We start from the raw sequence: 26,518 nt of genomic DNA, 5'->3' as shown, positions 1-26,518 counted from the left end.
TCTGTATGTGGCAGGAAAAATCTCTCTTCAGATGTGACCTATACATACAGAAACACAGTATGCTAGACATAAATGTCAGTACAAAACTGTTTTCCTCGGGCCGGTTATATCTTTCAAGTTACCTGCCAACACTCCCTCTATCCACGGGACTGTGTAGGCATATTGTTTTTCGATATTGTATAAAAAAGCCTCACTGCCTGGTTAGGAAGAGCAGGAAAATATATAAGATGTAGGTTTCACCCAGGACATAAACATGGCCATGGTGTACCATAGAAAAAATACAAACGAACACAGACTCATAAAACATTACATGTATGTTTCACTTTATTGTTTCGAGGTTTCAATAGGTTAATGCTTGGGATATTTACAAATCATTTCAACTACAGCAAGAATGTACAGAATTTACCAGTAAAGGCCTCTCTTTCAAAACACTGTCATCAATTCTTTTCATTTACAAAAGGATATAAAACATACTGGGGGAAAAAATACCAGTAGAAAATACATGTACATGAATATTGTAATGATGCTCAAACAATATAATACTCCTATTTTCCTTTTTTATATTTGTGCGAGGTCTCTGTTCATCATACTCTCTGTACCCTGTACTTGATTAATGATGTTTTCTTCAAAATCAACAGAAACAATGAATTTCATAGGATGTAAAAATTTCCTCGCCAAAGTAAACAGAGGCATACACAAAACACTTGTCAAAATCTCTTAAAATAATTCTGATTTCACAGAATCAAGTTGATCTCTCCTGGTGAATGAACAGTGATAGAATTCTTTTTCTTCAGTTTTACATTTATTTGTTTGATTTGACTCTGCAAATAATTATGACCATTTTACATGTAACCCCTCTTGATCAAGTTGTGGTAGAATTTCATGGTTTTCCCAGAACACAGAGGGGACCTGTGCACCAGAAAAAGGGGCGGAAGGGAACTTTCCTAGAACCAAACATTCACAGCCAGATGTTGGTGTGCCACTTTTCGCTTTTCTTGTCAGAGTTAAACACAGAAGAAAGTGCTGGTGAGATAAAGTGTGCTTAAATTACATCTTGGGAAGTGAGAAAAACAGCACACATATTTCAAACACGAAGGAATGTATAAGCATTGCTATGTAAATCAGCAACAATTATGATAGATTTTTTTGTGATCAGAAATGTCTTCTCTATGAATTGAATACATAGAGAAATTTGCTCTCTTTCCTATTTCTGTACTGTTGTTACCATTTACACAATAATCTCTCTGGAAATTCTCTTTCTCCGAGGCATTTTCTCATCAGATAGCGGCCTCAACTGCAATACCTCTTATGGTCTACCAGGCAGAAAACATTCCCTGGGAGTGTGTGATTTTCTTCGGTTTTCTCAAAAGACAAAATTCATGGATTTACTTTCAGTGACCCACTTAATAGTGCGGTGTGAAGCATGTTTGTACCTGTACTGAGGTCACACTGATCGCTTTAACACTGGTCGCTTTAATGCTAACCGGTTTCACAAAAGCTGCACTTTGGGGGGAATATGTTTTGTAATTCTGTCAAGGCAGAGTCCAAGATATACAGTACATGACAATAGAATGAAAAAAAAACCCTGCTGTAAGAACAATATCATATTGCCTAAGGGTGACCTGCTTTAGAAACCACCCTCTCCAAAGGCATACCATGAATGGGCCAGCGTGTTTCCGTGGAAATGTCAAAAACACTGTAGGTCAGAGAACTTTTGCCAGTGTGCCCCTCTTATCAAATTTTTTTTAGGTCGTTATTCATTAAAAAACAAAAATCTGTTCTACTCTACCCACATTGCATTTGTCAACAACAGACACACAGAAAGTACAGATCACAATGAAGTTTTGCATTTCAAGCTTGATTTTAACCACGTTCCATGTATCAACAATTTGTTTTATTGCAGAAAACAGCTTAAACATAATGAATGGATTCCTGTGGACGGATACATTAGAATTTTTGGCAACAATATTGTAGAGATACCTAGCCACAAAATCCTAAAAAGTTTCACAAAATCTCTCCTTTGCTAATATTCATGTGAAATAAAATATCAGTCGAGTTCTTACTAGTACAGGCATACTATTCTCTCCAAAGTCAACCATTAACTCTGTTTAGACTTTTTAGATGTCCTAGATGCCCTTGAACTTGCGGCAGATCTGTTGGATGCCTGTGAAGGTGACCTTGACTTCTCTCCCGTGGACTTCACAGACTGTGACGAGGTTGGTCGTTTGGCGGACGATGGCGACGGAGGCGGCATGTGAGTCGGTGTTGCTGGAGCCTTCTCTTTCTCTTTCTCCTTTTCCTTTTCCTTTGTTTTGGTTTTTCCTTTTGGAGATTCTCCCTTTGGAGGTTCTTCCTTTGGTGGCTCCTCTTTCTCCTCAGGCTCCGGCTGTGGTGGCTCTTCCCTCTTGCCCTCAGAGGTCTGCGGGGGAGTTGCACTCTTCCTTTCGTACATTCGCAGTTTCTCCATGGCCACCCTCAGGTCCTCTTCCAGTAAGACGGCCTTTTCTTCAGCGTTCTGAGCCCTTTCTTCTGTGTTACTGTGTGTAATAATAATAATGAAAGAAGTTTTGAGAACATCGTGCACATCTATACAATGATACTGACACTTTCTCTCATCAGAATACCCTTCTAATATATGCACATTTATAAGAGGAAAGTTAAAAGTTGAGTAGAATTTAAACTCTCTAAAACAGACACCTATCAATGCTGAATACTGTTGTAGTTCAAACTGATGTCCTTAACCCTTTGAACCCGGCTCGGACAGAAATGTCCGATGACGTCATAGAGTACCAGGGGGTCAGGGTGCAAAGGGTTAAGGTAGCATGTGCCTCAAAATTACAAGACCTAATGACCAAGAGCTTCAAAACAAGCCCCACAATGCAGACCAGAAAAGAATTGTACGAAACATGAGAGTACAAATATCTGTCCCTGAGGCGCACTCTACCTTAATTGAAGAGTTCAAGAAAAGTCCTGTGATGTTACACTATCAGTACTGTCAGGCTCATTTCATGGTTTGACTTGATTCATATGGATCATTCAAATAACACTCTGCACTCCATACAGGCTCATGGTTCAACCAATCCAACTGAAAACTATGTGCTACACCAAGTCACTCACCGCTACAGTTAGTGGACACGAAAGTTTACCGGTCTGCCAAAACTGACCGCAAAGAGTGTATACCCTTTGCAGACTCACAAAGAAAACATAAGCTATCTCGACAGATTCCATTACACAAGATTCATTTGTTTTACAAGACAAACATTAAGACTTACAGCAGCTTTTCTTGTAGCGCTTGAACTGCAGCCAGTGCCTCATAAGCTCTGGTTGTGTTGGGAGTATCTGGTCTCTCTCCATCTGATTTCAGAAGTGCTTCCACATTGATCTCCTAAAAAATACACGTGATAAGTGAGTAAGAAGATGTAAATGTATGCATTCCGAGTTTCTGTTGTTTCATCACTGAAATTCTTGTTGTTGAAAGTCTTGAGATCATTCATAAATGTAGCAACTGCATACATACTGATCATGATGATAACAGGCTGTGTTTCTGTTTGGTTTTAACATGTAATCCAATCTACCCTAGACATCATAATCAAGATTTCATTCTGGCTACATCTAGTGTTAATCCCTAACAACATTAAAATGATCACAAGAATACTATTCAAGTATTTATCCATAATAACCATGGAAAAAAACAAACACATACACACGTATGTACAGAAGTTATCATTTAACAATGGGACTCTACTAGTATTACTTGAAGGCACACAAACAAAGGTCAGGTCAAAAACACAAGTCTTGATGTTGGGGGCAGTATAAATTTGAAAGAAAATTTGCCGCTCACTTTTGGTGTGATCACCCGCTCTTGATCCAGTGACTGTACTCTCACATTCTTGTCATATCCGATCATTTGCATTTCTGACGTGTTGACGGTGTCTTCCTGTTTGGGCTCGGTTGTCGTAGCAACTGTCTGTTCTGATGGTGCTGGAGTAGGAGCCGCTGTGCTTCCAGCCTTTTCTTCTGCCTTATCAGTTGTTGGTGTGGGAGCCACTGATGGATCTGGTGTCTGTACAATGAATGAATGAATGAATGAATGAATGAATGAATGAATGAATGAATGAATGAAGAAAAAAAAAGTTTGTATATGACACAAATACCAGTGGTTGGTTCTTGTTTTTACCAAGAAGCTGTTTTCTGCCTCCTCTGAATTCTAACTTTGTTTTCTAGTGAATCTGAGATCCTTCAAAGATGACAGAAAAATGCTATATTTGTATTTATTTGCTAATGACAATCATGTGCTTTATTTCCATGTCAGACGAAAATCCGTTAAAAATACGGTAGAACGATTTTCATCGTCAAAATGCGCATTGATAAATTTAAATCACTGTTATGCGGTTTATCCATTTTTGAAGCATAATTTTCTAAAAACGGGATATCCTGTGTAATACATGTAATTTTAACATTTTTAATCCCAAAGTTGTCAATTTGAAAATAGTTCCGGTTCACTTTCAGTCAAGTGATGACTATGCGGCCCGTGACGTCATCGTTGAGTTACCATTGAATCCTATGGAATGTGCGAGGTTCCATATGCAAGGCATGTAATAAAGTACATGCCAGACTGATCAAAGGTGTCATCGGACCATGTGGATTTCACTATTCACCATTTTCACATTTTCTAACTAGGTTAAGATTCATTCTAGACTGAACAAAAGTGTTCTTTAACCTTGAAATTCACTAGCTTCAAGTTCATCCTTGCTAACAAGATCACTAATGCACCCTAGCCGATGGACTGTTGGAAGGTTTTACTCTATCTATTTCACTATTTGTAATTGCAGAATCATTCCAAATAGCAGAACAAAGGTATGGATGTAGCTTGACAGATCACACAGTAAAGAATGTTGAGTTTCTGAGCATGGCAGAGGGTTTTTTAAACACACACGCTGAGACTAATAACCAACCTCATCAGTTTTCTTGTCCGAAGCTGACATTGCAGATTCGACCTGTAATACTGGCTTGTACAGACCAACCACTGCAGCGCCCCCTATCAGTTCTTCCAGCAGCAGAGTAGCTGTGTGAATCCATTCTCCACATTCAACCTGACAAAAGACAGAACAGCATGACATGTTACAATTACTGATACAGTAATATTGAACATTAGGTTTTGCAAATGCTGGACACAAGTCTATTGAAATATCAAGCCTTACAAAGTTCAACTATTTGATGTTTGTATAACTTACGTCTTGTGTGGAGAGAGAGAGAGAGAGAGAGAGAGAGAGAGAGAGAGAGAGAGAGAGAGAGAGAGAGAGAAACAAAAGAAGAAAGACATACTGACAAAAAAGGACGATAATGATGACAGATTATGTACATAATAAGACGAGGAGAAACCCAGCCTCCCCTATACCGGTATAAGGAGACACCTAACAACAACACCCTATGATATAATTCAGTTCAATGTGAGGGGCTGAGGAAATTACTGAGAATTGCTAAGATTTACCTTGAGTTTCTTCAAGTCTCTGTACTCATGCTCTGCATCATCCATACCCTGCTCCTGTCTCCTCTGCATCTCCTCAGAAACGATGCCATTACAGCAACTGAGTGATGGATAGACAACAAATAGGAAAACATAATGAACAAATGATAACATACATTGAAGCAATAGATATTTGATAGTCTTATGAAATTTCACTGAAGGCCATATAACAAGAGAGAAGTCTTTTGGTTTTTTACGCTCTGAAGAATATGAGAAACGGATGCTTTGCGATCAAAAGCATTTGGCTGATTTTGGATTCATCAACAGAAGTTAAAATCGTTTGAATTTTCTTTTTCCCTTTATCAATCTTTTTCTCGTTTTTCTCAATACAGTTTCAATCTATCCTTGAAAACTGACTGTGTGATATACCACAGCCATTTCATGACTCAATTGCACAACATGCATTCTTCACAATTTCACTGAAATTTTCTCCTGCCGGACCTAACTATGTCTGAGAGTAGAAGTATAGGGCTGCAACGAAATGTGATTGTAATATTGGTTAACAGTGCCTTACCCACTGATGTAGTTGGTGAAATTTGTCAGTCTTTCAAAGAGTGAGTTTGCCTTCTCTCTGATTTCTCCAGTGGTCGAAGTGGCGGCCATACTGCTCTCGATGGCTTCTTGAGGGTTCCCTTCCTTGTCAGGGGCTAGACGTAGCAGCACCTGTATCATCCAGTGAACCATCTCAGAGTGGAGAACATGGACCTAGAAAACACAGGGCGAGGACTAGTCAGTGCAGTAAGCACAGGGTGGCACATTTCACTTGAATATGGGATTGAAGTTACTGAACATTAAACAACTCGGAATGGCGGCTCATTGACACAATAAAGGGACCGAAATCTGTGGGACAATGAATGGTATAAAGATAACATTACATAATATAGCAAGTGTACATTAATATCATTTGATAAGTTTGGAAACCCTCCTGCCAAAGGTATACGTTGCTTAAAGGGAGAGGGGTCGTCAGAACTGAGCGTGTGCAACTTTCTTGTTTACAAACAATGTATTTTATGCATGATATCTAGATGCATCATGTCAACATATTTGCAACATTTAAATTTTTAGATGTTCATTGTTAACAAACATGTTTTTACTTTCATCAATCGCCCATGTATCTAAGTCAGAGTGTTTATATCAGTCGGAAGGGGTCCCTGGCAACCTTTGAGCAGAGTTTCGACGGCCCCCTCCTTTTAACAGAAATAGTGTATCCTGACACTGGTAATCAAATCTGGTCAGAAAAGATCAAGTTCTATAGATTTTACCTATCTCTTAACAAAACAGAACTTGCAGGAAAAGACAGTCTTCCCCTGAATTGGTCATCAATTGGAAAAAAAGATTTTTGATAACAGCCAAATATTACATAAATCTAAGCATCCATACTACATATGCACAGAAATCAATAGGCGTTGTGAACTAGAATATTACACTGTTCTCAGATGTTTGTCTATGGCAACTCAAGTTGGCAAAACACTCTTTACCTGTTCAAAAAGCTTGGAATCTTCATTGTCCACACCATTGGTTGTTGTTGTCAACCACTTCTGTGCAATGCGGAACACATCATCCATTGTGATTCTGAAACAAAGTCACAGATTAAGTCACATGATTTGTTTTAAAAGATACGTGTACACACTCACCATTCATTGCTGTGAATAATGAACATCTCTATGGTAGTTTGCAATGGTTCTACGTAACAACTGTGTCTGTCGTACAGATTTATTAAATCTCAAAAGTCATCCTGTTTACATTTGACCTTTCGACTGGGCAAGATCTCTTGATTCATTGGTTCAAAAGATGTGTGGTCTGGCTCATTTGTACATAACAGATGATAGTATTTAGTTACAGTGTAACCCAGTGTAACAGGCTCATTACTGGAGGATTGTTGATTTGAGACTTGTGCATCATGTTGTGCCCTTAGGCAAGGCACTTTACTTCAAACTGCTTCATTGGGTAGTGGGCACTGGGTACCTTATCCTGTCATTGGGCTTTTGTCTGTTGGATGCTGGAGTAATACAATACTAAAATAAAGTACTTATTTGGAAGATTTGCCAACCTATAGGGAAGGACAAGAAATTAAGTGACTTACGGATTATGAGGTTTGTTTTCATGTCGATCCTCTTCCTTCTGAGTAGATCCAACGATGGAAAGTGTCTCATCAATGACTACGATCCAGTCTTCAAAGAGGTCATACAGACGACCCCATTCTGACTCTGGGGGATAGGGGGCGCCGTTCACCACCTGGGTCAGCTTGGTGTCCCACACTTCCATGGCGTTTTGTAAAGTAATGAAACCTTTGGCAACTCCTGGATGCAGGCGAAGAAATAATGATAGAATTCAGAGAAGGTAAAATTTTACGTGTGGCATTAAGTCATTGGACCCCTTGAAGAGAAAGTTTACCATTCCTGCTGTAATATTGGTACCTAGCTAAATCGTTCTACCGTACACCTGCATATGCACATTGTATTGTCATACCGGTAGATGAATTTAACACAGGACACACTTCAGTGATAAATGATATTTAAACTCTAAATTCCCACAATTTTTCACTCGTAAATGACTTGTGTAGGCTCACCGAGAAACTCTAAAAGGAATGATCACATGATAACCCCTTGTTTTTATGAAAACTACGATTTGAATTTTTTTCCCAATTAATACAGAGCATGGTAGTCATGTTGAATTAAGGACATTGGAAAATTTGACTACACTGGCTGCCTATTAGTTCTCCTATCCACTACAAAGTTGTATCTACTTGCTTCAATTCAGTAACGGGTACAGGACCGCAATATCTCTCTGAACTTCTACACCAATACACTCCAAAAAGACAACTCCGCTCTTCCTCAGATTCTCGACTTCTCAGTATTCCAAGAGTTTTCACAAAGACTTTTGGCGAGAGATATTTCTCTTACATTGGCCCTGCATTATGGAACAAACTTCCTTCTGACCTTCGCCACTCCAGCTCTTCCCTTTCTTTCCGCCGTTCCCTCAAGACTTTTCTCTTTAAACAGTAGTTTAACCTTTTTCGTTTGCCTAGTCTCCAGTCCCAGTGATTCAACATTTACTCTGATACACTGTATTTTGTCATTATTGCGCCTAGAGCTCTGTTCAGAGATTAGGCACATTACAAATGTACTTTAATATTATTATTATTATAATACTGATGTGGACCTGACTTTACTGGCGGAATTGCGGTCTACAAATTAAAGGTATCAGTCAATCATTAAATTTAGGATATTAGTAAAATTAGGGATTCACTGCACCTGTCGAAGCCAAAATTTTACAAGGTAAGCTTCATTGCTTAATGATGAAAGAAAATTGATTTTTAAACTAGAACAAAAATCAAATAAAGAAATTTCAGCTCCAGGTTTTGAAGTGTGTGTGGCCTTTAAATAAATTTCTTCATATTCTTCTCCTTATTCAAGATTTATATTGGCAGAGAATGACAATATTATATGATCATAGACAATGATTCAAAATTTCACATTATAACCACATTAAATGGTATTGATACATTTTCATCCAGAAACATTCAATCATGGAAATTGTGTCTGCTGCAAGGCCTCTTCTCTGTTCGTTTTAATAGCAGCACATTATGACACTGAAACACTAAATGATATCAGTTGCACAAGCCACCGTTCTAAGAAACACCTCTGAGATAAACGAGACAACTTACCATTTTCACCGTTGACTCTGACTTTCAGAAGACTCATCAGGGCTTCTACACTCTGTCAAATGAAAAATGAAACAATAGGAAGGAAAAAAACGTGATTATAAATAACAAAACATCAATGTATGAACATTTCTCCTTTTCAGGTTCCAAGAATTTAACAAAATTAAGCTTTATTGATGGTACGGGAAAATACGACAGTTATGTGATGTATGTAATGACTTTGGGATGGGGGTATCTTCACCACTGGTGTGCATGATACAAAAAAAAATGCCAATTTTTTTGTTTTCGTGTTTTATTATCGACATTTTTGCTTTCACTCTGCTGTGCAAATGTATATTTCCATTTGTTAACCACCCCCACCCCCACCCCTACCCCACTTTGTATATTGGCTTGTGGCCTTGAAATACAAATAAACGTCCACTATGAACTGAACTGAACTGAATTTTCAATGCTATCTTGGATAAAGTGAATCTGTTTAAAACACATTCTTTCCTACTTTTGAAAATTCTTCTTTTTTGATTATCGTCACTTGACTAAGCAGTCAAAGGAAATTCATTAAAGTGAGGTTGGGGGTGTCCCATCTATTTCTGCGTGACCATCTTGTTGATAACCATTATGCCTCTTCCCAGAAATTGGTGTTGGATGTTGAGTACAAAATGTGAAGCAAATTTATCACTTAATGCTTGTTCATAGTTCACCAGTTTGTAGCTTTCAATCCATTGAAAGACTTTGCAAATAAACTTTGGTTGCATTCCTACATTTATAGGAAGCTGCTTTGGTCAAGGTCACCAGTTTTGGTTCAGATTCATTTAAAACTTTGGATATGCATATGGGATGTTGGGATATGTTGTGCATAGCAACAGACCTGTTGTATGGGTCCCATATGCACAGTAACAGACAGGACAACCCCGTCCCTTTAAAACATTTCATGGTTTGAGGAGGCATGGTGATGTGTGGGTAACTTCCATTTGATGTGAATATAACAGACTGTTCCAGCTTATTCAGAGATAACACTTTTGAAACATGAATATAACTTTTTTGTATTGCTGTATTATATTATATTACAGTAACATTTTTTCTGGAACCGTGCTCAAACACACAGTTATTGTCAACAAATTCAACAAAAGCCTCATGCTAAGACATGCAAAAAATAAATCTCATTGCATAAGTAACAAAAACAAGCAAAAAAGGAAGATTAAGAAAGCAAACATAAAAACAGAAACACTTGTTACATTCTAAGTCTTCACAAAAAACTTTCTCTGAAGTTTAGTTTATGCATACATGTATGATATGCGAGGTCTAAAACTTTGATAAAAAAAATTATAACACTTCTAATGAAAAAAAGTTATGATAACTACAACTTAAATCTGAACAAAAATTATAGAGCACTATTAAGTGCTCAGTAAATAGTATTTCATATCATAGAAAATTCTGAAATATTACAATTGATTGGGTGAATGAATTTTTTAAAATTTAATGTTGACTTATGTCATGGAACTTTTGAATGACATGGATTACATGTACATGTACAAACTCCTATGTTTGACCACCAAATGTTCCTAGTCAGCTGTAATATTAATGTGACCAATGACTATTAACATGGCAATACATCAGTCTCGACGCAGCTCGCGATTTGGCGGTTAATTTGAACTGCGCACTTTTTCTGCGCAGGTTGCCAGGATTGCTCATGGCGGATTGAGCTGTACGATCATATAAGTGGTATGAGTTAGGAATCGTTGGAATTCTGGAACATCTGTTAATCTGTCTGTATAATTCAGGCAGTATGTGTTAAAGGAAGACGTTGCCTTTGTGTGGACGATTGCATGATATTTTTACATACGACATCGACCTATTTTATATGTCTACGAATGTAATACGTTGATTTCCAGCTACTCGTTACGTACCGATTCTTTTCGAAATTGGCAAAACCGTCCTAGACAGCGATTTACCTAACCATTAACAGAAATGTCTTTTATCATCCTTGTGCTACGAAATTGTGGAATATGGAACCGGTACATCCATTAAGACTTGTAAAATTTTGCAGTAAAACTCTGCCTGTACGGTGACTGGTTTCACCTATAGAGCTGCAGGGCGTGTGGACGGAAATGTTGGGCGACAGTTGATTTAGCGCCAGCGCTCCGTTTTCCATATCGGCGATTGTTCCTCTTTAGGCCCCTAAATTCCAAAATTTTCTTGCCAGACCGGGTTCGGACCTTATTTCGCACCTACTCGCCAAAGGATGTCCCGATGTTTGTTATTTTCGCTGATAAAACTCGTATTTCGATTGACATGTGGTAGATCCGCGTGTTCAGCTGTGTTGCCACGTCCATGCTTAATATTGTCTTTTTTATGAGCCACAAAGGTGAAAAAATCTTGTAATTGTTAGATTCAGATCATAAAGCAGATCATAAAGCAGCATGATTTCAAAAATAGTGTGCGACCTTCATCTGAGTATGGGAAGTAAGGTAAGATTTGATCTTGTGACCATTGAGGGCGCTTCTTGGCTGCATCGGTAGGTGAACTGAGTGCGGGAACTGTTTTGACGAATTGGCATAGCCGTCCCAGAAAAAGAATGCGGTAAGGAAGTGGATTATTTGGTCAAAACAAAATCTGTTATGGGTTCAGTGCATTTTCGACTCTGGACACAAACGTTTTGCTGCTTTTTACGGTCGATGAATAGATTATATCGCATCGATACGATCGCGGGTTGTCTCCCATGCCTGCCGATTTTGGGGGTTCTTGATGAGGTAACCATTGATTTGACCAATGTAGTTATTTATAATGTTCTGTTTTCAGACTGTGTTGATTTAGAACGCGAAATGAAATCATTTAAGGTGAAAAATTCCACGACTAACGAGGACATGTTGAGTGCAAAAATGGCCGCCATATATTTGAATTTAATGTATGCAGACCCCCCACGAACGGCAAATGGATTCTATTGTTCTCGCGGAGCTGCGTCGCGACTGTATGGAGGGAATAAACGTTTTGACACCTGGTGTTACACTGCTTAATTTAAGACTGCATATTTGTGCACTTAATATGGACATGAAGTGTGGATCTAACATGGGGAGAACACAGGCATCGGAGGGCTAGACTTGGAGTAACATGTTATCATGGATGGTAACATTGGATGGATCACTTATAGAATTTTATCCAAGGGAAAAAAACTGTTTTAGGTAAAAGTGGAACAACACAAAATAGCAAAATCTAGAGGAAAGTTGGTGAGTTAAAATTCAACTTAGGAATAAACAAGGACACGGGACAGTTTCAAGAAAACTTTGCTGTTTTCAGTTTGTGTTTCCTAAATCATAACATGTCCATTTTGAAATCACTGAAACTGATTTTAACTCACTGTCAGATGAGAGGTCACAAATCTGCATAAAAAATTATTTCAGAATAGCAAAGTAGCAAAGTTTTTTGAAACTTGGGGTTTTTCATAGATAGTAAACAAACTGAAACATGCAGCAAACTCAGAGAAGGGGTGAACTGGACAGATAAAAAACACAAAAAAAGGGACAAGAAAAGTCCAAAGCACGGCAAACCATGCCCACGTCTTGCTATGTTACCTGCTTGACATCCTGCATTGATGGTGAAATGAGACATATGAAATAGACACATGGAAAAAAATAAAAGATGTCGTCAAAGGCATGCAATGTTTAAAGTTGAAGCGCAGTATCTTAGCAGTAATATAGAGCAGCATTTAACTTTTACCACCATTTTAAGAGATTACCAGGTACGTTGAATAAAGTTACAGTTTCTGAAATGTGAAATACGGTGCATTTAAAGGAGTAGAAAAGTGCAAAATGTATTTAATTCATTATCATTACATTATAACATCTATCTTTCATCTGTCTGTGATGGAATATCTGCCCGCTATGTGAATCTCATAAATGGTAAAAAAAATTGAAAGCACATTTGTTTTCAACATTCAACAGGATACACCTCAAAATGGCTTTAGATAGCATCACTCAAGTTCAATGACAACTCAGTACACAATTTTCAAAACTTATTCTTAGCAAAGGCAAGTATGTATGACAATCATTACCTAGGACGTTCATCTTATTGTTACAATAGATATTAATTAGGTATCTGATGAAACACGTGTTTAATGATAGTTTATGAATACGGAGAGGAGATTAGCATATTAATTAAGACTGACACAATCTCATAACTACTGACAGAATGTTAATAAATGTTACACAAATTGTTTGTTACACTGTATTAAATATGTGAAAGTTTGTAGTTAGTAACTTGGTTAGATGTTACAGTAAACTGTGTGCACTTTTTATGAGAGGAATTACTTGAAGAGGTTTTTAGGTTATTAAAAATCATTGACAATAAAAGGGAGCTGACAGATCATCATATCAGAGAGAAAACAGAAAAAAAAAACAAATGCGTCGAAAAGATTACCTCTGTATGCTATGCGAATGCAGAAAAAGAAATGAAAATAAATTGCAAAATGAAAAAGCGAAGCATTGTTAATCTTGCAGGATGAAATAGTCGGCGGTAAACTGCTCTCCAACAATGCTAGGTATTATTATTGATGGAAAAGCAATTCACAATCAAATGGGTCTTCCTACTGGATAAATCCCACGGACATGAAGTATGAGGGTGAATGATGATGTAGGCATGAAATGATTTGTGAAAAATGTAAGGGACTCTTGTTCACTGAGAAACGTGAAGGACTCTTGTTCACTAAGGGTAACTTAAAATCAATAACATTTTCTGTCAATATAGGCTAAAATGATTGACTGATGGAATACAGGATGGAAAAACTGTATGCCATGTACATGCAGGTGTGAACAAAAATACAGTGCAAAAAACATATATCCCTCCCGGGTTTGTTACTTCATATTTTGGCTAATATGAAGCTAAACACTATGGGTATGAAATACTGAACGGGAATGAAATGATGTGAACTGATAGGTGTAACTTACTCACTTTCATATCATAATTAATAGGTGTGTGTTGTGTAAGGTGACTACATGGACTGTTTATGACAATGCAGTCCAGTGTAGGACTTCTATTGGCCAATTCATTGAAGCAAATGCATTCATCACTATTGATCATAATTACTACCAGAGTGGGTATCACGTTTAATTCTCATTTCAATGATGCTGTTGTCATAACAACCAACATCATCATCATTATGATCATCATCACTGTCTTCACCATCATCATCACTATCATCTTCTCTTTTGTAACCATCACCATCAACACTGTCATTATCATCACCATCAACATCATCATCATCATCATCATTATATTCATCATCATCATCATTACAACCATTTGCAGTAATAGAGCGTGAAGCCACTGCAGTGAACTGCAATAAAACTGCTCACACTAATTAGTTTCAGCTGTAGCCGTGGCCACTTTGGTGTTGAACAAGGCTACTTGATAAAGACCAAAAAGTCTGCTTGTACAAAGGCAAAACTAGCTCTGTCTGAGGCTCGAGTTGTAAATGAGAGTTTACGATTGGCACCCTGTGTTCAAGATTAAGATACACTGTAACATTACCATGCACTGGTCCATGTACAAATCTTTTTTATTTCAACTTCCCCAGACAAACTGTCTGCATGGGACATACAATGTGTCAACTTTGCCAGCTGGCTACAGCTGAAAATAATTAGTATGAGCAGTTTTTATTGCAGTTCACTGCAGTGGCTTCGCGCTCTATTACTGAAAAGGGTAGTAACATCATCAACTCCTTCAAACTATCATCACCGTCATTTCCTCCTCCTTATATCATCAATCAATTTCATCACAAACATCAACATTATCATCAATATGATCGCGACAATCATTGTTATCACTATTATTTTCATGGTGAATATCACTACATCTATATTTCTCACATACTGATTAGAAACTTCCATCATTACCTTACCTTATTCATTTTCAACATTTCATTGTGAGCGGGAAATTCACCGCCATCTTCAGCCAAATGACGGCTGAATATTTTCACTGCAGTTTCTGTCCACCCTTCCATCTGTTTGTTAATCTGATACAGATTATCTTCAAAACTCAAGAGTATGTCTCCACCAAACTTTTCAACTTCCTTGTTTATGGTCTGGAAAATTCAAAAATATATGCATTTTGAATTTCAAATCTAGCATCTTCTATCACACATCAACAGTATGCACGTACACACTCTTGTTGGAGAGATAACAGGGATCAAGTAATATTTGATAATTAGAAGTCAACTTTGAGAAACCCTGCTAAACAGTACACAACTCTATGTTATTATCAAATTTCCAGACATCATGCAATTACCTCAAAATCTGTACTGAAATGCAGTATGGGGGAGTATATATTGGCTGCGCAAATAATAGCCACTTAAAATGTGTTGCAGATTAAAGAGATAAACAAGCTGAGGAATTGAGAAATTACAGTTTGCATATCTGATAACATGGACAGATGGAACCACTGGACCATGACTGAAAAGGGGGTCAAAGGTCACTTTGATCAATCAATTCAAATGGCTCACCTCTTCCCAAAGGCGGATATCTTCATAGAGTTTATCCACAGATTCCTTGACAGGTGGCCTGACAGCATAGTCTGGTGGCATACCACTGGAGAAGGAAAAACAGTGATTAGCAAAAATGAGGAAATAATAAAATGGAAGAGATTTCAACTAAAGGAGCCATGCACGTGTTCCTACCTGTCTCCCCTCCCCTCCCCTCCTGAAACATCCAGGACACAGTCGCAACTATTGGGAATGAGTTAGTTTCATGGTAGTACCCAGCATGCAATTTAAATTATGCTTCAATACATGCTTATGATGACCAGCTGATTTCCATGGAATGTAAGGTGTTGTACCTTTTCCCTGAATATAGTTTTGCTAGGATTGTTTAGTGATGGGAGCATGGGATAGCAAATTATGTGAATCTGCTTTTAACCCCTGCATTTTTGATATTGTTATTTTTACAATAACCCCTCTGAAAGCACCACAGCATGCATTTGTGGAATATCAAGTTGAGTATGAAATGCAAAACTAAAATCCTTTCTTATATTTCATATATCAATCAGAAATGCTGAAAACATGCAATTTTGACCTCATTGATCCTTTGACATAAAATTTTTCATGCACTAAACATTGGTTTTTCGATGATATTTTTGGATGCATACTTAATACTTCATGTTACATGAAATGCTTGTTTTCTCATGCAAATTCTCTCTCATAATCATTTTACCAGCAGAATTGGCTATGTTCATGAACGCAAACTCATTCTATCTTTTTTTTTTCATGGATGCAGAACAACCTAATGATGATAAATTGTCAATTTCACATGCTTTGTTTGGACACGCTAATGTCAATTTCTGTTAGACCAAGTCAAATAATTTAATTTCTAATTTTTCAGTATTCTGTAAGTCTAAGTCATAAATTTGGCTGATGTCTCTGTATATGATTTCCATATCAATTAAGAATATCAAGCAACTTTTGGCAAAACTGTAAAAGCGCTCAATGGATGCGACATGGAATGATGAAAATGGTTTCTAAATTTCTACTTTGAATGCAAGTGTGCACCACAATAAAAGCCACAGGTCAACATATAGCTTACTGGTGCTTAGCTCATGAATGTTAATTTACATTTACATGTATATACCATATTAGTTCACACAATAATTATTGTCACGCCAAATGCAACATGGTATAAGTATAGCACACCCCATTAGTGAACATAGCTTACAAAACACTATGAGCACAAATTGTAGCATTGTTAATTTTGGAAACAACCATTTATCCCAAGGTGTTAGATCACTGCAATGAGGAGGGACAAAATGGCTCCATTCTCCCGTTTGTTCACAAAATGGAATGGCCTCACTCTGGGTCATTTACTGGAGGCCATTCCATTTTGTACTTCAAGCCAGGGAATGGCTTTGTCAACACAATGCAATGTGTAGAGATGCACACTCTATGCCACAAGCTGTTTTTGTCTTGTTTTAGTGTTGTTGTGTCTTCAGCAGACAGCAGCCTCTACACTGTAGAACATCACAGTAGGAAACACAACACAGAGGGCGCACATCACAGCGGCCACCTCACCTCATTGAAGAATGCCTATAGGAGGTACTGAAAGTATCTGGAGTTTGGGACTGACTGGGCTCCATAGGAGAGCTTGTATGGGTAAAATAAAATGTAAAGCAACAAAACATGAATAAAAGGAGTATGACACATGAAAAGCAGTTCTTGGTGTTCATGGTTGACAAGTTAGGGGGTCATAAGAGCAAGTAATTGTGGTCATGAAATTATCATGTGATCAAAATCTAACCAATTACGCATTTTTTATACGATGATAAATGAATTAATGTTGACCATGGATTTTACAATGACATGATCACAGAATGAAAACGAAAGCACTTTTTGTTGCTTTCATCATCATTTGTTTGGAGGCACATAACACAGAACAACTTTCCATGTTTTCAACATAAAAAAAAACCACAAATAATAACATTTCAGCTGCTGCAAGTAAATATTTCTGTGAAAAAAAAGAATCTCAAACAAAAACAAACGCAAAAATATGCAACTTAATATCAAGTAAAGGTGGCTGGGTAGGTTTGGTCTATCCTTGCAGGAATTCAAAATAATCTCATATTTGGAAGAAAACACTAAAAAACAACTTAGCTTAATGATGTAACTTAAACAAAATGAGCATAACTTGATATTTTTGTGCCCGAAAATAATGGCAACTTCTACTATTACATTTAGGAATATTTTGATAGAAGTACTAGGGCTGGTACTTCGCTCTGAACCCATTTCACACATCACATGTTTTCTACATACATGTACTTATTGGATGATCTGCTGATTTACATTTTTACAGGAGAGAGTGTGAAGCTAGAAGCCACACATCGCTGTTCTTCTCTGAGGTAAGGACACACTATTTGTATAAATATTAATAAAATGAGGAAAATGAAGTACAGTTTCAAGAGTCATGGAGTACTATTGTTCTCCACTAGATGACTTCAGTATTCGGCTGCCATGGAGTAGTAACTCCATTATTGACTCAAGTAACATCCAATCATGAAAAGACTTTGATATGACATAAACACTATTGTAGATGGCAGACATGATAGAAAAGATATTGACAATTTTGTATTCATTTTTATTCACACTTTCCTGATGGCTTTTTGGTATATTCTTGATGCTGCTCTCTTTTGTAAATCACTGATGCTTGTGAAAAATTTAAAAATTCCACCAGGAGGTCAAAAACAGTGCTGAGGTGATTTAGAAACTTACATGACATTTTCTGTGAATTCTTCGATCCATCTTTCGATGCCAGCCCTGACCTGTTTCAGCCTGTCCCTGGACGTCTTGTCGCTGTTTTTCAAGTGCTGGTAGAAAGATGCGATCAGGTCGCGGAACTTATCCACAAACCCTTGCAGCGTCGACATCTCCTCCGTGTCCTTGTCACTGAGAACTATGGTGAAATGTGTGGCCAGCTTAGACCACGATTTCTCAGTGACGTGGATTCTTCTAGCTGTAGCCAAACTATTAGCCTCAGTTACCTGTGAAATAACAACATCATATACATTTAGTTATGGATGAGTGAACCAACCAGCTTTACATATGCTGAGTTAATTATCTTTTGGAAAGGACGTTAGACAAAGTCTTATACATTTACAAAATATATATGCAACAACATATATATATTCTTGACCTGGTTATGAATGTACACCTGTCTCGTTGAAACGTAACTACCTGGTCATAGCATACTGCCAAATCACGAGACAGGGTACAATACATGTACTATCCACCAAACAAGTTGTAAACGGCAAAGTGACAGTCATTTTGAAAAGGTGTGTCATCAGAAAGCTTTTATTATTTTATATTAAAATTTCTGAATAATTTGAATCAACGTAGGACTTTCTTGAAATTTCCTTTCAGCCCCATACAATACAAGAAATATGTAAAATCTTTCTTGAGTCAGAAAAGAGCATCTTTGAATCAGACTGTATAATACTGGGTCAAAGATCATACTGTATATGATTCAAGTTTTGCAACTGTGTTCAGAATGAGTTTTACCTTGAGTGCAAGACTGTAGGAGGCATTGCTCCATAATTCTCTCTCTTCTTTAAGACTTGTCACCTGCTGCTCAAGACGTTTTCTCTGCAACTCGTACAGCTCATGGTACTCAGCCAATAGTCTACAACATAAACATTGAAAATTGAAGACCTTTCATTATGTGGGAAGAAGTCTTAGAGTATCGAAAGTGGTGTGAATTTTTCCAATCTGTTGGTGCATTTAAAATAACCTGGTAGCTATGATATACAAATGCAACACTCTTAGAATGCAGAAATTTTTTGGACATAAAATGTTTGCAGTTTACACATGTACAGGCTGAGTTGACAAGCTGACTATGCTGTGTATCTCAACATGCTTTGGGGAGCAGAACAAGAAATTATGGTTTACATTAAAAACAAAAATAGTGAAAAAGTCATAAAAGTTAGCATTACTGGCCCTTTGAAAGTACAGCACAGTCCTTTCAATTATCTAGCTAAGTTGAACCCTCATAAAAGAACTGGAGTAAAAGGATTAATTGTCAACTTTCACACCACTTTCAATCATGAAGATCTACCCTGGGCAATAGCAAGAATTGCATTATCCTATAATATAGGGATGAGAGTTGTGAAATGTTAAAATGGACCAAATTATGTATTTATGGAATAAAAACTCACCCTGCATTCTTCTCTGACTCAGTGAGAGCTGATTTCAACTGAAAAATACAAGGAAATGGAAATCATTGTAAGCACAATATTTCACACTTTTGAGGAATAAAATATACATTAAAATACATATTGAAAACAACAATACAGAAAGATATCAAATACTGAGATAGTCTGTTATACTCACATCTTCCTGTGCCTGGGCTGCTTGCATTGTTACAAGTTTGTCGTGTTCTCGCACATCTGACAACTCACTGGAAAATAAAACACGGATTCAGACAGATGTAAGAAAACAACATGCCAGGTTATGACAGCTGAACTCAAATGTTATGAGAATATGCTTATTATTAACTCCACCATTGGCTTCACATTGTACAGACAGATGTGAGGAGGAAGATTCATGCTAAAAGTTACTCACCTGGTCAACTCTGATATGTTGGTTTTGAATCGCAGCAGCTCTTCTGTCAGTCGTCTGTCTAGCGCCCTCTGTGCCATTACTTCTTGGTGAAGACTGTAAGCCAAAAGATGGTTCATTTTAAAACACAGTTATAAGAGTAGCTTGAAATGATTAAGGACAAAACTATTGTTTCACCCGGTCAGATTTTGTTTAAGTCATCTGGAATGTCTGGTAATATGATGAATGTGGTTGAAGTTTGGTTGAAGAAATGAAAGTTGAACTTGGTAATGGTGAACATTACTGGCGGTAACTGCAACTAATAATTGACCATACCTTTTAACCTGTCTAGGTACTTTGTCAAGCAGTTTGCTGTATCTCTCACGCAGGTTGGCTAGTAATGAACCTCTTTCAGCACACTCTACACTGACCTGTTGAGTGAATAATAGATGGAGCAGGATGTGGTGAGATTAGTTGAATTTGGAGAAAGAGAGACAGATCATCATTTCACATACAGAAGACACAAAGAAAATACCACTTCCAAGTCCCGATGAGAACTGTGGAAGACATTTGCAACCGAACTTCAACTTTCAAGAACCTGCAAGTAGGACTTTGAGTTGTTGACGATGAAGAACTGCATATTCAAAACATCAAGATCAATGCAAAATCTAGCCAACGTCGAGTTTTCTCCGTCTGCGCCACTCTTCATACATCCTCTCAATACATGTACATCTTCATTCAGGTCTCTTAGTATTTTTACTAAAATCAGACAGGTTTCAGAAGTGATGTTCTAATGATAGTACTCATATGCAGGTACATATTCCCTGTTCGCCTTTACGTGACTCTTCCATTTCCACCTATTGTTGACTCTTTAACAATCATGGTTTGGTCCAACCCATTGTTTAGAATGATGACTGTGGACCTGTACACAGGGTAATCGGGTGATAGGGTGAAAATATGAATACCAGCGGTCGGACTGTGGACTTACCTGTCTGATAAGTTCATGAAAGACTATGTTGTAGATGTTCTGCTCCTTCTTGATCAGTTGAAGTAAGTTATGCATCTGAAACAAAAAACAAATTACACTTGTTATGATTTTCCCACAACAAAAGATCTTAACAAGACACAGCTACATGTATATGATCTATCTATTGTGTAACTGGCAGACTTGTGTTGAACTTTTTAAACGCTGAATCTATTACATTGTGTAGGATTATTCATATGTTAAACAGAAGCTTCATAAGAATTTGTTTTTTCCTGTACATGCTGTTTGACTACTTGCATTGTCATGGTGAAAAGTTGTGTCCATTCAATCTAGGTATTTTTATGATTACAATTCATTTTGGGAAGATAGGTGACAAAACAGAAATTTTGTAAGATGTAATGACTTATAATGACCCGTCAACAAACTACACTCTAGTCCACAATTTTACAAAACGAAATGCTATTGAAAATGATCTCTATTGTACTAGTTGCAGTACATCATCTTACTTTGACTAATTTTGAAGGCAAGATAAATACCCTACTCATTGCAAATAATCACAGAATCAAATACACATGCATTGTACATTATACAACTGAGGACCGCTTAAAATGATTTCTTGCAGTAAAGCAATAGCACCTTGTTTGCTTTCAAGGTTTTGGTTTTTTGCCTACAGTACGGTACCTGTGTTGGTCCTCTGACTTCTAATTCTTCATCATCAATACCAGCTTTCTGCAACATATCATCCATCACATTGGTCAGCTGTACAACTTCATACCTGCTGGCAGGCTTCCTGTATTTGACAAAGAAGAACAGAGAGAACTGATGGTAATGGTATGTCACCAGAAAAGACGTTTTCTCTGAATGATTTATGCATTTCTCTGCATCGGAACAGAGGCGCAGGTTCATCACTTTGGCCTCTTAATTACTTCCAGGGAAACCGTGTCCTGCATGTATCTCAAGACTATTGTATTCCTAGAGAATACAGTATAGCATTCAGAGACTGAAAAGGATCTCCAACTAAGAGTATCTTCACTGTATTCTCTTTCAAAAGGCATGTCATGGTCATCAGGAGTGAAGGATCAGATCTTGAACTCAATCATATACACAAAGGGGACATCAGCCATATTCAAAAATAAGTGTTATCTTTGCCAGTAGACAAAAATACATATACACTAATGTGCTGCATTGACTTTCATGATCAACAACCTTCAAATACTTTGAAAACATAACATATCTGTGTTACAACCGCTAGTAGATATACAGTAATCTTAATTATTTCATTGCAAGTAAAATGTGAAGATTGCACTTAATACTTTTTCATAAACCCAATAAAAGTTTCATTCAAGGGTTTCAACTAAAGCTGAATTCACAAACTGTACTTGAATTTGTCTCGGATTCTCTCAGCTCTCAAAGATTTCAAGGAAGAAAATTGTTACTTACATAGACGGAAATATTGTGAGATTCTTGTCCACATCTGTGACTTGTGTTGTAAATTTCCTGAAAAAAAAATGAGGCAAGTTCATGAATTTCCCCTTACCATATGCATGATAGCAGTCTTTATACTCTTGGTTCGAACAGTTCTAGCTATCTCAGTTTTAATTTTTCTGATTTGTTTGAGTAACTTTATCTGCAGCTTTTGACAGACAATGTTCAGATTCAAAAAACGGTAAAAATTGTTGTCAAATTCTGGTTTCATTTGAAGACTGTACATGTGTTATAGTACGCTTGAAATGGGCCAATCTTCATCATGGAAACAAAGGGATTTCTAAGGGGGCCTCTCATAGCTTTTGAAGCAACCAAACCCCCTAAAATTATGTTAATTTGTAAAACTGTCCCGCGTAGTGCAAGCCTTAATCAGTCTTGCCTGCGTATTAAAGCACAGTCTCTCAGCAAATGGGGATTGTGCTTATGGTCAGAATACGAAATATAGAAAACGTGTGCAAAGGGTAGCTTTATTACTTCAAAAGAAAGTTTTGGAATCACCAAGTGGTGAACAAAAAGGAAAACTTTCACAAGTCTAATTTCCCTAACAATCTCATGTTTAAACTGAGATGATTAATTCTTTTTGTGATGTACACTTACTCATCATGGAATTCCAATCCTTGAACTCCCTTGGATTTGACTATGTGATATTCTTCTGGTATCAATGTATCTGGTAAACTCATTCCCTGAAGAGAGAATTCATTCACGATGCTGAATTAAAATCACAAATCAAACAGGACAAAGAAAGTAGAATACGATCTCCGCTCTAGAGACTGACCTGTCAACCTTGACTTTATGACCTTGCAACTGAGGAAGTAAAATGATGAACTCTCACCTTTTTCTCCTGAGATGGATCTTTGAATTTTTCTGATGCCCTGATGGAGCTCTTATCAAAGGGATCATTTGGCGGTGGTCTGGGTACTTCTTGGGTGATGTCGTACAGAAATGAGATGTCCCTGTAATAGAATGACAAAGAACGTGATCAATACAAAATTTCAATCAATAAGAAGGTTACAAAGGAAGATATAAACTCACACATTAGGGCAAATTGCCAAATATGGTAATTATTATGTTTCAACTTTCACGGAACTTTTCATACAATAAATGTTACTGATCAAAATACTTTCATTTCTCATTTGTTTGTATACTTACATATGAACATATATTTGATGTATTTAATTTTCATAAAATTTTTGCTGAAGCCATTGCTAGTGACCTTTGACCTACCTGCCAGCACCAGTCCATGATTGTGGCTGCTCAGTAAGGTGCTGGAATCTTTTCCTTCTGTTTGGAAAGTTCCAGACATTTGCCGGTGCTGCCATTCCCTTGGACGCTGAGGACTGGAAATCAAAAAGAATTTCATAACTTTACTTGTCATAAAACTGACAAATTTGAACAATTTGCACACATTAACCAGTATGGTATTTCCTTGTGTACATGTATATCAAAAAGACAACAATACACATATACACATACAAATTTACGGTCTTTTGTATCACAGTAAAGAAGAGTTACTCTCTTGCCTGTGAACTGTTTTACAGTTCCATTTCCATGGTTTTAAAACTGTGGAAACTTTATTGTAACTTTTTCTTTTCTTAAACTTTGCTGCAGGGCCAATACATTTACATTGGAACTTTAATAATATTTTCGAAACAAGCTGTCAAAGTTTGTTGGCTGTTCAATCAGCATTTTGATTTTGTTATATCAGAACGATACAGTTCTTTGTGCAATTGTCACTGTTTAATAGCGCATTCAAGTATGTCTGTGAGAACATGATTAATTGCTAGGTAGATGTAGATCAGTCTCTTTCTGGAGGAATGCCAGAAATCACTTACTTTTGTTTTTGATGGTACTGCAAGCTGATCTGACGTTGGCTGTGGAATCTGTGTCAGAGCCAACAGTATGTCTTCTGGTATGAACTCACTCTGTAATGATGTTGGCAATGGTTTTCTCTTATCAATGGCCCTGTCACTGGACTTGAGTTCTGGTAGAGGGCTTTCCCGATCTGAAATAAAGCAAGTCACATACATTATAACCCACTGCTAGAAAAGCATACCTACAATATGAGTTAGCTTTCACTTTTTGCCAAACCAAGCTCAAAACTAGTCACTCCAATTATAAATGTATGCACCTACATGAACATGTATACTTTACCTGTTGATTTTATTCATATTATCTTTTACTGGAGATAATATCATAAACAGAATATCTTATAGTTTAGAATGGTCAGAGCTAAATTGCAGACTGTGCACTGTAGAAATTTACATGTATATGTAGTTTTGCATGCATGTATGATGTACATGTACTGCATAATGTAGGGATGACAGGTAGCTTCTGTGCATGGACACTTCACCCAGAACCTTGGGAAGAACATGGAACCAAGTGGTTTTGGGAAGAAATGCTACATGCTATGGACGGAGGAAGCATTGGAAAAATGGTTTTGAGACAAATTGACAATGAACCACTTCTCTGTGACCACAGTTTAAAATGTTGTCACACAGAAGTGGTTCATTGCCCCTATGACAAAGATATAAAAGATATCATCGCAGGAGATATCTGTACCAGAACCTGACAGATGAGTTAACAATGGTTTCTATGTATTTTTATAATTGAAATGCAAACTTTAGAAAGGATTTGAAAAGGAGCTGCATTTGGTGGATGTAGTATACTAATGGAGGAAACTGGAAATACACATAGTACCTCGACGGTACTACAGTGTACATGTACATGCTATGGGTATAATACTCTAATCACAATCTGTCCGGGTACGACATGTCTTGTCCTATTTTGCTAATATATATCATATTAACATAAAAAATGTTATAAGGAAGGATATTTCTCTCTTTCGAAACCGCACCAGATTCAGCATCTGTACAGTAAATATTGTTTGTAAAATTATCAATGACCTAGGCGCAGTTCATGCGATTCAAATAGAAAGACTGATAAACATCTCACCTTCCTCTTGTGGAAGAACAATCTTTGTGATCTTTGGCTGGTTCGTTCCTTCCTGTCTGCCGGAATCTGTTCTTGCCGTATTTTGATGGGGACTCCCCGGAGGAGGGTTTGGAGAGAGCGCCAGCTCCCCTCCGACTCGTTGAGTGACTGCTGTTGACATATTCACGGTCTGAGGACGGACAGCTTTTACAGAGAGCGTATTACTGACTGAGAGTGTGCAAGCTCTGCGCGTATGGACGGAACTTCAACGAAAAGACAGCAGAATGCAAAATTGTTGTCACGGCAGAAACGTTAGAGTTGCATGATTGGAACTGTCCACGTTTACATACCAGAAGGCCTCTAAACAAAGTATCGCACTATATTCGTAATCAGCGATTCCCTTCACAGTGTGAGCAACAAACAAGGATGGATGTGGAGCAACACGGGGTCACCTGAATGCGGCTTCCGGTTTCACGTACACCTGACTTCGCGGCCACTTTCTTGGCGATTTTGCAATTAACTCCTTGTAAAACTACCGTATATTGCGGTCGAGATGTCGTATATGATTACTAGCTCCAAAATCTACCATGAAGCTTTGTCTCTACCGAGTTCAATTGTTATCGTTTTTCCTCTTCTTCCATGAAATTGCCTGATAATCCATGCATAAAGTTTGTTTTGTTGTCAAGGTTCGGATGTTTGATTGCTCGTTATGACATTTCTCCAGGGTCAGCGGTTGCTAGAAAGCCCGCCCTCTTTGGACAGAAAGTTAACAAATGAACATCGCTTCTTTTCCCTCATACAGTAGGTGATTTAGTGACTTTTGAGTTTCTTTTCATTATTTTTCTCTAGTAAAGAAAATACATT

The 26,518-nt window shown here is 37.5% G+C and overlaps 1 protein-coding gene across 2 annotated transcripts; it reads right to left on the bottom strand.

Moving 5' to 3' along the window:
- Window positions 1-306: 306 nt before the first annotated feature.
- LOC139114509 (axonemal dynein light chain domain-containing protein 1-like) lies at window positions 307-26,365 on the bottom strand. 2 transcript variants are annotated; one of them, XM_070676294.1, is made up of 26 exons: window positions 25,676-26,343; window positions 24,556-24,725; window positions 23,948-24,060; window positions 23,556-23,676; window positions 23,321-23,406; window positions 22,679-22,735; window positions 21,920-22,028; window positions 21,242-21,316; window positions 20,590-20,684; window positions 20,278-20,370; window positions 20,047-20,113; window positions 19,872-19,909; window positions 19,219-19,339; window positions 18,433-18,701; window positions 17,239-17,310; window positions 15,682-15,766; window positions 15,082-15,264; window positions 9,195-9,246; window positions 7,611-7,827; window positions 7,006-7,099; window positions 6,042-6,232; window positions 5,492-5,588; window positions 4,956-5,093; window positions 3,842-4,063; window positions 3,273-3,385; window positions 307-2,537 (listed from the first exon to the last, which is right to left on the bottom strand). In XM_070676294.1, exons 1-26 carry the CDS (start codon window positions 25,833-25,835, stop codon window positions 2,099-2,101), a joined length of 3,477 nt encoding a protein of 1,158 aa, XP_070532395.1. In that variant the 5' UTR covers window positions 25,836-26,343; the 3' UTR covers window positions 307-2,098. The 2 variants fall into 2 exon arrangements, with proteins under 2 accessions (XP_070532395.1, XP_070532396.1); XM_070676295.1 differs by lacking the exon at window positions 17,239-17,310 and having other exon boundaries at window positions 25,676-26,365.
- Window positions 26,366-26,518: the final 153 nt, after the last annotated feature.

The sequence above is a fragment of the Ptychodera flava genome, chromosome 16 (genome assembly GCF_041260155.1).
Source record: "Ptychodera flava strain L36383 chromosome 16, AS_Pfla_20210202, whole genome shotgun sequence".
NCBI lineage: Eukaryota > Metazoa > Hemichordata > Enteropneusta > Ptychoderidae > Ptychodera > Ptychodera flava.
This window is presented reverse-complemented; position numbering and strand designations above follow the sequence as displayed.